This window comes from Onychostruthus taczanowskii, unplaced genomic scaffold, assembly GCF_017590055.1.
Source record: "Onychostruthus taczanowskii isolate IOZ18803 unplaced genomic scaffold, ASM1759005v1 scaffold23, whole genome shotgun sequence".
In the NCBI taxonomy this organism is placed as follows: Eukaryota; Metazoa; Chordata; class Aves; order Passeriformes; family Passeridae; genus Onychostruthus; species Onychostruthus taczanowskii.
The window spans coordinates 2,937,497-2,952,001 of NW_024499573.1; the positions used below are offsets into that span (position 1 = coordinate 2,937,497).

Here is a 14,505-nt window from a genome sequence, read left to right on the forward strand (position 1 = left end):
TCTTTATTGAAAGGTGAAAAAGGAAAACATCTTTCTTTGTTCAATGCCAAAAGTGTATTTCAGGCTATCTTTGTATAAAGCAGAGTTTATGGAAGATAAACGTCCTCACTGCTGGCCTCACCTCCTGAACAAGATGCCATGTGAGGCCATGGTTGGTGGAGTACTCCAGTTTCACCTGGTTGTCCATATGAGGAGTAAAGGCCTGACCACAGCCCATCACCAGGTTGAACTGTATCATATATGAGGCTCCAATCTGCATGGACTGGGTCTCCACGTAGCGCATGCTGGAGGCTAGCTTTGAATCTCCTGTAAAACTGAGAGATGCAAGGAAAGAATCAAGATGGATCCCCAAAATAATTCAAAAAAAGAGCATTACAGTTCTGGGTTAAATACAGTTGTGCTTCTTTATTCTGTAGATTGGCACATGGGATGAGACCATGCACAGAAGAATCTTTCTGCTGGTTGGTACTTCTGCAAATTACCAGGAAGGTCTTGATGTATCCCAGCATGTGAAACACTGAATTATTCTGTTAGTTCTTACTATATGCTTTTTGTATTAAGGATCAAGTTAGGGTCTAGCAAAGGGCAACATAAGGAAAAAACAACAGAAAGAAAGTTCATTCTCCTGGGTGTCCATTGCCCAAGGTCATGCCACAGTCAGAGCTGTAATTTTATTCTAATACTGGGCAGTTAAGATACTCTGAATCTAGTTTAAAATATTATTATATACAGTGTTAACTTCATTGGTTTTCAAGTGTGCCTATACACAATTCATTCACTTGACTGTGTTGCAGAATTAATCTTCTATTCTCAGCTTGTTTTCTGTATAATGTACTGATATAAGAGTTATATTTTCCAGTGGATTGGAGAGCAATAGTTCTCCAATGAGAACTATTGTTTGGAACACACATATGAACATATATTTTGCAAGGTACCCAGTAATCATATATATAGTATTGCAACTTATAGTCTGAAATTCCAAGATATTTAACTTCAAATGCAGGTTTTTCTTCTATGCAGTATTCAAAATAAAAAGGAAACAACCAAATTCAAAACCTCAAATACAACAGAATCATAAGAAGGAAATAATAACAACTTAAACATTGGATCTTGCTCACTAGCCATCAAAACAAAGTATTTTAATGAAAGTTCACATAGAAGGAAAATTGCCTCCCTCTCCTTAGTTTGAGATTTTAGTGTCTTCAGAAGTACTGCAGTCCTTTCAGCTTCAGTATATTCTAAGACTATTCTTAAATGTGAACACTTCAGAAAAGGGATTGGCTCTTTTTAAAGAAAATCACTACAAATCATGATGGAAAAGAAAAGGCTGCATTCAGTACAGTAGTGATGAAGACAATAATTTAGTTCAAGGTTGCTCTTATGATTGAGTAAGCTACAGTTTATTATCTTAAACAAGAAGTCATAATCTTTAAATACAATACAGAAGAACACATTAGCTTCTACTCCTGTAAAATTCAAGGTCATGACAAAGTGAGTGTGAGGACAAGGAATACAAGTCAGTGTCACTTAGGACTCTTCTAAATTAATTCACTGACCTACATTGTTTTCTACAGAGTCCTTTCCAGAGAGAGCACTTATGCCATAAATGTCAGCGTCCTACCTTAAAGCTTTTGAAGAAATTACTGAAAGCTGACATTAGTTTTATCATTATCAAATTTCTGTTACTTGGCATAAATTAACATCCAGGCTGCTTTCTACTCTCTGGCCTTACTTTTGTGACTTGATTTCCTAAAGATGATCCAGATCATGGCATTATATTAAATGTTTCACTTTGTTTTGTCTCTCTGCAGCCCAAAGTGACTGTGGGTGGACAGTCCATTCACTGCCAGGTCATGAGGGCACTGTTGTGGAAAACTGGACTGGAAGGCAGTAAGATATCTTGGAAAACTGTATCTGAACTGTTTGCCCTTTCAGTTGGTGCTCTCAGTGTTTTTCTTCTCAATAGGAAGGATAATTTTAAGTTAAGAAGAGGATGTAATGTGCACTCATCAGCAGTGCAGCTCCCAACCTATAGTTTGTGGCTTCCTGGTTAGATCTGAATGCACCTCGGAAGAACTTGTCTGGATAATGCCTGAATTTATTTTTCTTCTAAACTTTATCTTGAATTTTGTAAAATGACAAAAATCCTCGAATTTAAAAGGTAAAGCTGATTTGATCTGACACAGGCTGAAGCCTGGTTGGGAAATCTGTGCCAAAACAACCAGGCTCTTCAGGTGTCAGTCCAACATGGCAGTGTAATCAGCTGGAAATTATGTGCAGCACTGCTTTGGAAGAGGATTTGGCACTGCACACAAAAACCTGGGCATAGCAGCACATTGCAGTTACCTAAAGCTTATCTGAACAGAATAAAGGAGTTGAAACTCAACAATTTGATGAAACATCTGCCCAGAAGTTGTCTTCCCAAATTAATAGAACACAAGTAAAGGATTTCTAGTGAAAAAAGGGGCAAAGAATTAAATGTAACATTTTGCTCTTGTCTTCACAAAAATTCCCTTTATTCAATGCTACTAAATAAAGTGAGAAAAAAAGTCTTAAACTCTAATATCTTCTTTCTAGTGGCATTCAGGTCATTATTAAAATATTTTAAATTCAGTATTCATTTTAATTTAATACCTTAGCCACTGGATATTGTACACAATATATTAAGTAAGTATATCAAGTAAGTTAAAAAGTCAAACCAGCTCTTTAAAATGCATATTAAAGAAATGTGGAAAAGGAAGATAGTGTTGAGATGCAGACAATATGTGGTGCTCTATAAGAAGCTCTTTTGAGGGAAGGAAATCACATTACAGGTACACAAAGTCCTTTATCATCCACATTTTGCCTCCAGCTGAACACAAGTAGCATTAAAGTTGTGGGCTCCTCCTTGTGCCTTCTTTGCTCTCCAGATCTCTCATGTTGTGGTTAGGGCTGTGCTCTTTTGCTGGAATACCAAATGTTTTCTTTGTTCTGGGAGCCACACAGCTGGAATACCTTTCCAGAATTTGTAAAAGATGAAATAATGTCCCTGGCGTCACAATAATTAACTAAAAATTCTTCAGAAATGAGAAGGCAGGGGCCTCATTTTTGTATAAATGTGTTGCTGTGAGTGGATTTCTGGCACGTGTGTAATTAGACCTGTGGAGGCACAGGAACACAATACCCACAGGTGCCCTCAGAACAATCGCTCTCCCTCCAAGCACTGCCAGCTAATTGGTACTTCTGGGAATGGTATCACAGTCAGTGTCAGCCAACTTGCATTGCTCCAAACTGCTCTGAGATCCCCAGAGTTACCATATTTTCAAGGCTGGTACTTTTAGGAATACTGAAAAGCCACATGGATGAAGCTTTTTTGTAAAGCTGCGTTGGCTGAAAATATTGACACGACGGCCCAAGGCTCACACCAGACACAGCTTTGCTTCCATCAAAAGCAGGGGATGTTTGGCCTTTTTGCATCACATCGTACCTATTTTGCTAAATAATTCCTAAATGTATTAACATCATTAATATAATTAAGTCGATTACCTGAAAGAAACTTTCTGCATGTTACAGAGAAGCAACTACTCCAAACAACAAAACATTTAAGACACTGGTAAACTACCAAGCTGTTGTAGGACCACTGTAGGATATTGCTCCATAAAGACAGCTCATGACAAGACAAGTTTACCGTCTTCTTCTAGGCTTCTCCAGGGGCAGTGGGACACTATCATTTGCTACACTGAGTTGAATCATAATGCTGTAATCTGACTGAAGGCAGTTTATTTATATAAAGCTATTTTATTTGTGACCAGATGAAGACATATACACACACACACACACGCACATATATATATAGTTAGCATCCTTATCAATATTTAAATGAACTTCAGCAAGTCGCTCTATATAGCCTATAATACTCCAGAGATATTTGGTTCAAAATTTTGCCTGAATATGAGCATTTTGGAGAAGTGATGAATTAATGTATAGCATCAAACACTTCATTTTAAAGTATTCCAGAGTCCTTTCAGTACAAGCAATTCACTTGATGTAATAAAGTTAAGGATCCATTCTGAAAGCAAATGATGATGATGGCTATAAAATAAAATGACTGTTCAGACCTAGACCATGAAAATACTCAAGAATCACCTTTGATCAAAACATATGTTTATCAACAGGCTTTTTTTTTTTTTTTTAATGAAGCCAGGTATGGAAAAGAACAGCCTGCCTGTTAATAAAAATTTTAAAAATCTCCTTCCTCAATTTTTTCCAATTTTAAGGATAAATGTTTCATGTTTACAGGTTCTAAGGCAGAAATGGAGGCCTAATAGACAATTAAAAGCAATTCTGTGAAAATGGGCCTGGGGATGACACCCGGTAAAATGATTGATAGGGTATTTCCCATAGTTGTACTAATGAAAAAGCTGTTGTCAGACTGTTCTCAAGAGGATGGTGTCAGTGCTACTGCAGAATCTGCTTCTGAGTTAGAAACTCATGAGTTAGAAAATGAGAACCAAATGGACTCACAGCTGGGAAAACCCAACAATAATTAATTTAACTAGGAACCATTTGTACAGACTTTGTGTAAGTTTAAAAATTTCCCTTGAGAGGAGCAAGGTCAGTGAAGGATAGAGTTCATGTTTTCCAGTGATAATGAAAAATACTTAGACATAAACAGTGAGGAAGGCTTTGATTCTATATTTGATGAATGGAAACTTCACTGTTTCTACTGTGACTAACCACTACAAACCCTAGTCCATCTCCATATGGGATGGAGAATTTAGCTTAGTGTTTATTATTTTGATTCTGATTTTAGTCATGGGAGGAAAAGAGAGGAACCTCTGCTATCTTATCTGCCCTCCTCCCCATTATAAACCGGTCTTAAAAGTACAGAGGGAAAACAATGTCATTAAAAGGCTTTCATTCCAGCTCTTTGATAAGGAAGATGCAAACAGTTTGAGCCCTAACATGTTGTTTCATTTTAATGAGCAGCGAGTAGCTTCCTTGTCCTTATTAAAGTGGTTAATGGTGCTTCTACTGCCTCATTATCAGTGCTAGGACACATTTGGTGTTGTTCCTACTGCTAAGCCAACTCCTTTTAGTTTGACAGATGATCAGAAAGTCAAATCAGATTGCTCAGAGATACTTGTTAATAAAATTCCAACAGTGTTTCTCTGAGTGTCCATGGGGATGCTAAAATTATTTTATTTTCTTCAGGTTTTCTATAATTACTGTGATTGTACTTTCTCCAAAGAAATATATCTATGCCAATTAAAACTATGCGGGGTTTATAGGTTGATAAGACTAGCATGAAACTGTTATTTGGTTTTAATCAAAACACACAGATTAAATTGAGCTTCCTTTATATTAATTCCAAATGTTACATTCAAGTGCTCCAGATTTTTTTTTTGTGAAGCATGTTAATGTTTTAGTAAAAAAAGTGTATTTTTATGCAATCCTAACAAATTTTTCCCTTTGTTTTTCTGTTCTTTTGCTTCTCTTGCCTTTATTTCCTTTGAGGGGTGTGATGCTTTCTTGCTTTTGTTTCTAAATACACAGAATATTTGAGACCTAATTGCAATATGTCATAATGCTGATCACGGTGCAGATGCCTAAGTGTATATAATACCAGCCAAAGCAACTACAAATGGATAATGCCTATATTGTTCTGCCTTTGCTTTCTGGATTACAATGTCATGGCTATGTACACAGAACTGAACATCACTTACAAAATATTCTGTACTTAAGATATTATTTCATTACCTGCATATCCATATTAACCTGCCTGGATTTTAAGTGAAGATTATGAAACATTTCGGAATTTTTTCTATTAGTGTATTCCTTAAATGCTCTGTGGAAAAAGAATGCTACATTCAATGCTCCCATCAAACAAAAATTTGTGCAATGAGGCGAAAAACTTACTGCTAATTGCAATGAGATTAGTGACTGTATTTTTGCCCACAATTTGAGGATAAGACACATTATTACTCTGAATAGGTGTCAGAAAAAAGCATTTGCAGCAATCACTTGATCCTTAGCAGGAGGAATAGATGAGGAAAACAAAAGCAGAACAGGAAAGAATACATGTGTCTCACCAGAGAGTCCAGTCATGCCCACAGTAAGGCTGAACATTTCCCAGGTAGAACCCCAGAGACTGTGTGACTTCAACCAGGTTGGTGAAGTCCAGACTGATGCTGTTGAAAAGCACAGAGGTCATGATGATTTCATCGATTGCCCACACATCTTCGCCTTGGGAAGAGTGATATGGCTGCCACCACCTGAACTGAATGCCAACCTGCCTCGCATCTTCAGGCAGCTCCACTGAAATTATTCTGGAAAACAAAAAAAAGTTGTTATTGCCAGTTTTTCCTGTTTGTGATAATTCCGTGGGGATGTATTTTCAGTAACTTTTCCTTTTTGACCCTAAAAATCATGGAGTAAATTTAACCCACAAATACTGCTGATACAACTGCTAACAGAGACAGGGACAGGGGGATTGTTCTCTTGCTAATCAGTTAATTTACTGAAAACCAGTCATGTGCATAAGCCACCAGAAAGAGTTTCTACCAAATTTGTAACTTTTGCTTCCATTGTGGACCTCTCAGTAAATCTTAAAGGTGTAAATTAGCAAAGGAATGATGAGCTGACAAGGATTTAAGAATTCCAGTTCCCCTTTGTCAGACTCAGTGGGTTTTATCCTGAAGATACACATCTTGTAAACATCTGCATTCCCCACACAGCATTGACATCATTCTAATGGTACTCTTGTCCTAGAAGAACCCACCCCTGTAAATTTTCACAATCAAGTGGAAAAGGTTCATCATGTCAGACAGTGTGATTATGTGTAGTCCTTTTTGGCAGACACTGCTTTTTTGTAGCTGCATAGAAATGCAACTGCAGGTGAGTCCCAGGTGCTTCTGCTATGCAAGGTCACCTGATTTGTCATGGCAGCTATGTCAACACACCAAGAACTGAAAAACTGCAAAGAAAATTAAGAGTATTATCTGATTTCCAGGAGCAATTTTCATACACTGCAGGAGGGATTATACATTAATTGCCACAGCAATGACACCTTCTTGAAAGCCCCATAAATCACTACTACCATGGTACCCCACACAGCCACATCAACTGAGAGACAGACTGGCAACAGAGACATTTGTCTCCATTGGGGTACAATTATTTGCTGGCTAAAGGGTTTTCAACCAGCTCATCATGTAGCTGCTATTTTTCTTTCTCTGCTAGAAGAAATGTGGATAAAATGAAATATCAGGTAAACTGAAAGTACCTTTTTATACTTCAGCACCAAATTCTTTTAATACTCAAGGCTTTCTAAGCTGCCTGTTATAATGTTTTGTTCTCTTCATATGAAAGAGTGGCAATCTTAGTGCAAAAACCACACTCTTAAAAATGACTTGCTACAACATCCTTGTAGAGAGTAGATTTGTATTACTGTTGTTTAGTGTCACATTCATTTTAAAGAAGTATACATTAAGCCATTAACCAGAAACAAATCAAATAGCTTGGCTAAACAGGTGGGAAGCACTCAGAAAGTCCTGCCTGGCTTTTCTAGGAGCTGCTTTCTCACAACTATAGACTGGAGAGGGACAGCCAGAGGTGACATGGCCATGTCCCTGTGGCATGGGACCAGCACAGTACACACTTTATGAATGGTGGAGATCGCTTGAATGCCTTCAGACCCTGGCTTCTTTTCCACTAAGGATTTCCTCATAAGAAGCAACTTTATAACCTTTTGAGTTAATTTTTTAAAAGCACAAATGCCAAGAAATTGCTACTGATGCTAAAAGCAAACATGTTTTTTTCTGCCATGGTTGTGAACCTGAGGAAAGCTGGTACCCTGCTAGGAGGAGCACTGTGTCCAGTGGGCTCTGTGAAGCACGTGGCACGTGTGTGAGCTAATGCTCTGCCATAATCCAGGACATATTTCTCTGCTGGTGGCTGCCTCTGATGCCTGTATCTTCCCTTTCACTCTTAACTCTCATATGCATGCCAATGTGGACACTAATTCTCACAGACAGCAATATACAGAAAGTCCTAAATCATGACATGCACCACTGATACACATATCAGATGCTAAAATATTTAACACATGTTAAAATAAATTCTCCATCCCAGGGGATTAAGCCAACACAATTTAAAAATGTAGGTGTAAACCACCAAGTATGGCACATATGTTAGTATGCAGAACTTGACTACACCTCCAGTTGTAACAACTTCTCCTGTCTGGCTTTGATTTGCTGGAGATAGATGGAGAGGGAGGGGGATTCCTGCTAATGACTTTTCTGCTGCAGAGAAGAAAAGTGTTCCTACTCACATTACCAGCCACCATTAAATTTGTTAAAAACCAGCTGGGAGACCTTTGCTCTGATCTCATTCTTTCAAGCTATGCGCATACCTAATATTGAAAAGCCACCGCTGTTCTGCCCAGAAGAAAAATGCAGCTGTCAAATGTTAGCAGATTAAATGCACCTTTTCAGCAGAACATTAAATGTGTAATTATTTTTTGTATGACTGAAGATTAATTAAATTCGTGGATACAGACTGATTGCCAAACTTTGCAGCAGTCCATCTATGTTACTAAAAATGCTGATATTTTCAGACAACATAATATGAAAAGGTGAAGCTTTGTTCATAATTATTGCCAGCATTAGCTTCATGTTTGTATGTATGTCATTTTTCTATCTACCCAGAGTGGACTGAATAATCTATCTATCTATCTATCTATCTATCTATCTATCTATCTATCTATCCATCCATCCATCCATCGATCTCCCATGGCAAAATCTCTCTAACTTGTGTATAATGTACTTTGCTCTGTACCTTGTCAGAAAAACAGAAATTGTGTTTCATACCTCAAAAAGCGTCTTTGGCATCTATGTAATTTATTACATTTATGTCTTAAACTTTATTAAAATCAGTCACCAGAATATGTATTTTCCTTTTGTTATAAAAATTTCATTGTCCTATATATTAAAAACCTCTAGGGAAATATAATTCCTACAGATGTAGTCTTGAATCTAAGAATTAGAAACAGGGTCATATAAAATATATATGTGACTATAACAAAGGCAGGCAAACTAAACTTTGAAGAAGATTTTTAAGTCTTCCAGTCTGTAGCGTTTGGAAACATTTAGAACTTCAAAAATTAAAGTCTACAATGTATTTCTACCAAATACAGTCCTCCTCTCACATTTTTGAGTATTTCTTATAGCTCCCAGGAAATAATTTTAAAGTTACTAGGGATTTTTTCCATTAGAACGCTCTCAATCACACTTTGAATATTGCAATTTTGTACTGAGTTATTGATAAGATGTGGAAATCCAATTTTGTTTTGTTTTGTTTTTAAAAAAGCACTCATCTGAGCTCAATAAATATAAATAATGAAAGTTATGTGTAGCTAAAGTGACTTGCAAGCTATTTACAGTCCTACTCCTGGGGCTGACTAAGATGTTTTCCTTGAACTTGGTAAAGAAGAAGACATGGGGCAATAGCCAGGTCAAAGCTACCCATGGGCAGAAAATGGACTTGCTGGAATGAGTCCAGTGATGCCACTGCCAGTTCTGCCTCTTCTGGGCCCCTTTGCAGAGCATCTCCTTTAATTCACATTTATTGGCTCTGCTGCAACACCCCGTGAAGGTGGCTGCTGCCAGGTTTGAGAGGATTTGCATAGATCCAGACCAGACTGTTACAGGATTTTGGTACAGGCATGCTCATGGAGGCTCCTGATTTTGTATTGCTCTACTTAATTTGGTGGATGGTGTCACAAAGGTATCAGTAAGGAACACCTTCTCTAAATACAGGAAATGCATCCCTCTCTAATCTGACACCAGACACAGGCATTACTAGAGGAAATGAGTTCTTTGTTCAAGTTCTTTTTTATTTGTGCAAGTGCCAGGCACAGTCAGCAGCAGGTTCTCCCAGGGCACCAAGCCCAGCCCAAGGCAGAGGCACAGCAACGAAGTCATGCCATTGCCTTGAGAGTGGCAGCAGGTGTAGTTTTCCTGCTGACCTCAGAGATCCTCACAATCCTTCAGAGATCCTCACAATCAGATCCCTCTCAGCTGTCCTGTGCTGCCTGCAAACTCCTAATCCCAGAGGATGGTGTAGTGAGGGTATCTATGGCTTCAAAGCTACAAATAATTTATGCTAATTTTTCTTTACAAGTGGCTGCTTCCATGGGAAGAGTCATGCCCCTATTTCCCACAAGTACATTCCTATCCCTCATCCTGCACTGCCTCAGCTTGTTTTGTTGTATCACCTGAGACTTGAAAGCCATTAAACTGATGTGTTCATTTCTATAGAATGACAAAATCAGAAGTGTCTAGAACAGATAAAAAATTTTAAAGGAAGGTGGTAACTTTCGGTGTGTGACAAAAACCCTTCATTCCCTCATGCACCACGTTCTCAATCTCCACATTGCAGTGACCATCACAACCAGTGTGACTGGGCACAAATAACTCTTTGTGGTATTTGTGCACGTACCTTGGCTCGTGGTAGTTGAGATAAGAGTAGTGCTCCAGCAGTTTCCAGGTGATGCCGTTGTCGTAGGAGTAGTGCAGCAGCACTCCTTCCCCGGGCTGGTCGGGCGCTTTGCAGGTGCTCAGCACTGACTTGCTGCCCAGGCGCAGTGTGAACTGCAGGAACCTGCACCAGAACCACACAAATATTTCCAGGCTACCCTTTGCACTGTGGAGTTTTTTGTTGTTGTTTTTTATTGTTTTTTGGTTTTGTTTTTCCCCTAACCAGGCTGTTTTCAGATCTTCTCAATCTAGGCAAATTTCGATAAATATCGCTTATGGGGTTTTGTACTTGTGATTTGTTTTTATTGTCAAGTAATGCATTGTGGCACATATAGTTAAAAAAATGCCAATCATTACTGCATTTAATTATTTATTAGGCACTGAAGGGGAGGGAGAGATAGTGAATGGATCTAATCAGCTGCCACAAGCTGTCAAATAAACACAACCTTATACATAATTAATTAGCACTTGGCTTTGACACTTAGGTTCGATATTAACATTTCATATTTTCCATCTGAGCTGTACAATAACTTCCCTCCAGTCTGTTTTGGACTCTGTTGTTTACAAAGCAGGAGGAAAAAAAGGCAAGGCTACGAAATCATTTAAAAGGCTACAAAATCATTAAAACGTGGAACTAGGAGCTTTTTAAAACCTTTTTTCCCTGCTAAAAGAGCTGGTTTAATAATAGACACGGTGGTAGCTGTAGGAGGAGGGGCTCCCCCATTTCTTCGCTCCACACGACTGCTCCTTCCCTCTCACCTGGACTGGGAGCTGTCCAGGAAGGCGGTGATGAGCTGGCGCCTCCCGTCCTTGTTGAAGACCAGCGCCTTGCCGCTGGCCAGCACGCCGCAGCCGAAGCTGACCTCGGCGCCGCGGATGGAGTAGAAGCTGTGGTAGGAGGAGAGGCGGGAGCTGGCGAAGCTCTCGGAGATGAACATGGGGAAGGTCTGCGACGCCGTCTCGCACGCCGGCCCGGAGAAGCCGGGGTCGCACCTGCGGGGAGGAAGGGGGAGAGCAGAGTGGGGACCCATCTTTGGTGGGGCTGCCTGTCAGCAAACGTGGTGGCTGCAGCTGCTCGTGGAGTGAGAACACCCACAAGGTCCCTCTCAAGTCTAAGGTCCAAGAACCCCTTTGAACTTTACTTAGGTAAAGTGCATAGCAAACTATTTCTGTTAGCTAGTATTTACTTTTTGTGTTAAAAAAATATGTATTTATGAACACCCCATGAATCTACAAATAACACAGTACAGAAATATTTTTATTAATTTTTGGAACAAAACCCCTGCTGACATAATTACAGTTGTTCATATGAAAAATGAAAAATTTGCTTTTATCTGTAGCATACTAGATGTGGTTACAAGAAATTAAGTTACAAAAGAGAATGCCCTGTGGGTTATACTCTTGTTAATACCTAAATGTAGTTACACCGATATTAAGAATGTGCTCATTGGTTTTGAGTAAGTACCTTTTTATTTTTTAGAGTGGAACTCTTTTAACAAGCCAGACTATCAGAAAAAAAGTGGAGTGCTGATCTTCTGTCCTTGAGGTATGTTAGGTTATAGGATATTAGAGCTATTAAAATTGTAATTCTTTCCCAAGATTTAATACCAAAGAGATAAAGTCACAAATCACCTCTATAACCAGTATAAAGTATACACCACTGACATTTCAGTGTGCTCTGTAGCACATTTTAAGATGAGCTGGAAGTTAGACACTATACCTGAAGAAAATAATAAAAAAAATATTAAACATGCTGCTGTTTAGAAAGATTGATCTTTAGCTTTCCAGTGATCTTTATGAATTCTGAGGGTTATGCTAGTTTTATATTTAGTCATCTAAAAGAGCAAGGACTGAAATGAAAATCACTTCAACTTTCACACTACCAAGTGAACTCTGTGACAGAAATTGAACATGAGTGCTGAATATAACACTTACTTGCAGCCATTTCTAGTGCACTGTCCTCGCCCTGAGCAGAATTTGAGGCAAGATGGACCAATATAAACTGCAGAGAGAGAAATCAGTTAAATGGAGGGTTATGCTATGTGATAAAGAGAATATGATCAACACAAAAAAGTGTACAGACCTGATCAAACAATTATTGTATTTATTTTGATCCCACTACCTGGAAAAGGCCTGTGAAAGGATATAAAGCATTTGGCTGTGTCAAGGATAGTCAGGGACAATTTATTATTTAAGGTGTCATGTCCATCTGTGGCTAAAGACACACTACTGTGGCCACTAGTGCTGTCTTAATTACTGTCTGTGAATGAGATCAGATAATTTGGTAGGCATTGACCTTTGTCAAAATTTTCCATTCACATTCCCTTCATCTTAGTTTGGAGATGTAGTCCAGTCTATATATTGGTACTTTCCAGTAGCAGTCTTGTAGATTTAAAAAACATGTCACTGCTTCAAATCTACATACTTTATTGTGGATGTAGGGTAATAAGAACCTGCCCTGATATGTCTTATGTAACTACTAATTTTCATACTCTTTCACTGTTTCTTTTAAATGGGACAAAATTTCACATCCTAAGTGCTCAAATTACACCAGACTTGTTTTACTCTTTTGCTTCATCTTCCTCCAATGACTCCTCATTGACACTGTTGGTATTTGTAAAAAATATGAAGGATGGAAAGATGAGAAAATGTTAGTATAATCTCTTGCACTATGACAAAGAAAAGTTATAACTTGTGGGCAATATTATTTTAATACAAAATGCTAAAAGGCCTTAACCATGAATAGTGGCATGTTTTCTGTTGAAGAATTACTTGGGGTTACCCACTTGCATTGTGACATTTGGAAGAAAGAGCCACCAATCTGAAATAATCTATAAGAAGCAGTATTTCTTCCTTTTTCTAGTTTTATAATGTTGCCCATCACAGCATGGTGTCAGCTCTCCCTAGGAGACACACTCTAAATCCCTTTTAGCTACTCCCTATAACTAAGTTCTCATCAGATTTCATGTGATTTCTAGGTTTTCTCACTTCTCAGGGTGCAAAAATTCTGTTCTGCCTGTTTGATTTTTGTGTCTTGAGGTTTTTTTGAGGGGGTGGTAAAAGTAAAAGGGTTAAAGATGTAATGATGTCATTCAAAATGAAAAAAAACTTTACGAAAATTGGCATTTTTCCAGAGTTTCTGAAAGATGGCCAGCTTCCAGATTTCTTTTAAAACTTAATTCACATAGGAAACAGTCGTGAAGCTAAGTCAGAAAATCTTTGAAAATCTTCCTCTCTTCAAGAATTTGAGTAGCTTGCCATTATTTACAAGTTTTTTTTCCTACAATACAGTGTAAAACTTCAGTATCATTACTATTTAACAAAGGAGGCATTCAAAACCTCAGAAATATGTCTTTAAGACTCTATTCCTGTGTCAGGGTTCTGAACCTCAAATTCAGAGCAGGCACTTTCTAGGCACATGGTTGGTAAACCTTGTCTTGAGACTGTGCACACAGGATGAAAGGATGCTTCGTGCAATATCACGCATCCTTTCATGGAGTTGTATTTTGTTCTATAAGCAAAGGTTGTGCAGATAAATGAATTGTCAAATGATTTGCAAAATCTTGTTTTGTTTTGTTGTAAGGAATTTGTATCCTTGGATGAATTTCATCTTGCTGTGGTTTCTGTGAACTTCTCATGAGTGTCGCCAACACTTGGAGTCAGCATTTTTTTTTGATAGCAACTCATCTTTGCAGATACTCAAAGAAATCTTCTCATCTTTATATACCTATATTTTCCCTTAATTTTACTTTCTTTTTGATGTATATCACATCCCTAAAGAGAAACATTAATAGTATACCCAGAATGTCAAGATGATGCAACTTCCAGTTATGATTAAGAGAATAGTTTTCATTACTTTTAGTGACAAAATTTCCTTAATGATATTACCTTAACAGCTTCAAGATTTTCTTGTCAATACTAGGCCTCAATATATTTAAAGAATTCTGCAAAATGTAAATATTTACCATTCCTAAGCACCATATCAAGCCTT

General features: G+C 38.1%; 1 protein-coding gene across 1 annotated transcript in view; it reads right to left on the minus strand.

The window, feature by feature from the left end:
* The window catches only part of RELN (reelin), a 275,407-nt gene that overhangs the window by 84,041 nt on the left and 176,861 nt on the right, over positions 1 to 14,505 (minus strand). Inside the window, exons 17-21 of the mRNA XM_041405399.1 lie at positions 12,450 to 12,516; positions 11,274 to 11,507; positions 10,477 to 10,638; positions 6,072 to 6,308; positions 122 to 314 (exon numbers count right to left, since the gene is read on the minus strand). Of these exons, the coding sequence (XP_041261333.1) occupies positions 122 to 314; positions 6,072 to 6,308; positions 10,477 to 10,638; positions 11,274 to 11,507; positions 12,450 to 12,516 (893 nt within the window). The remainder of the gene's footprint in view (positions 1 to 121; positions 315 to 6,071; positions 6,309 to 10,476; positions 10,639 to 11,273; positions 11,508 to 12,449; positions 12,517 to 14,505) is intronic.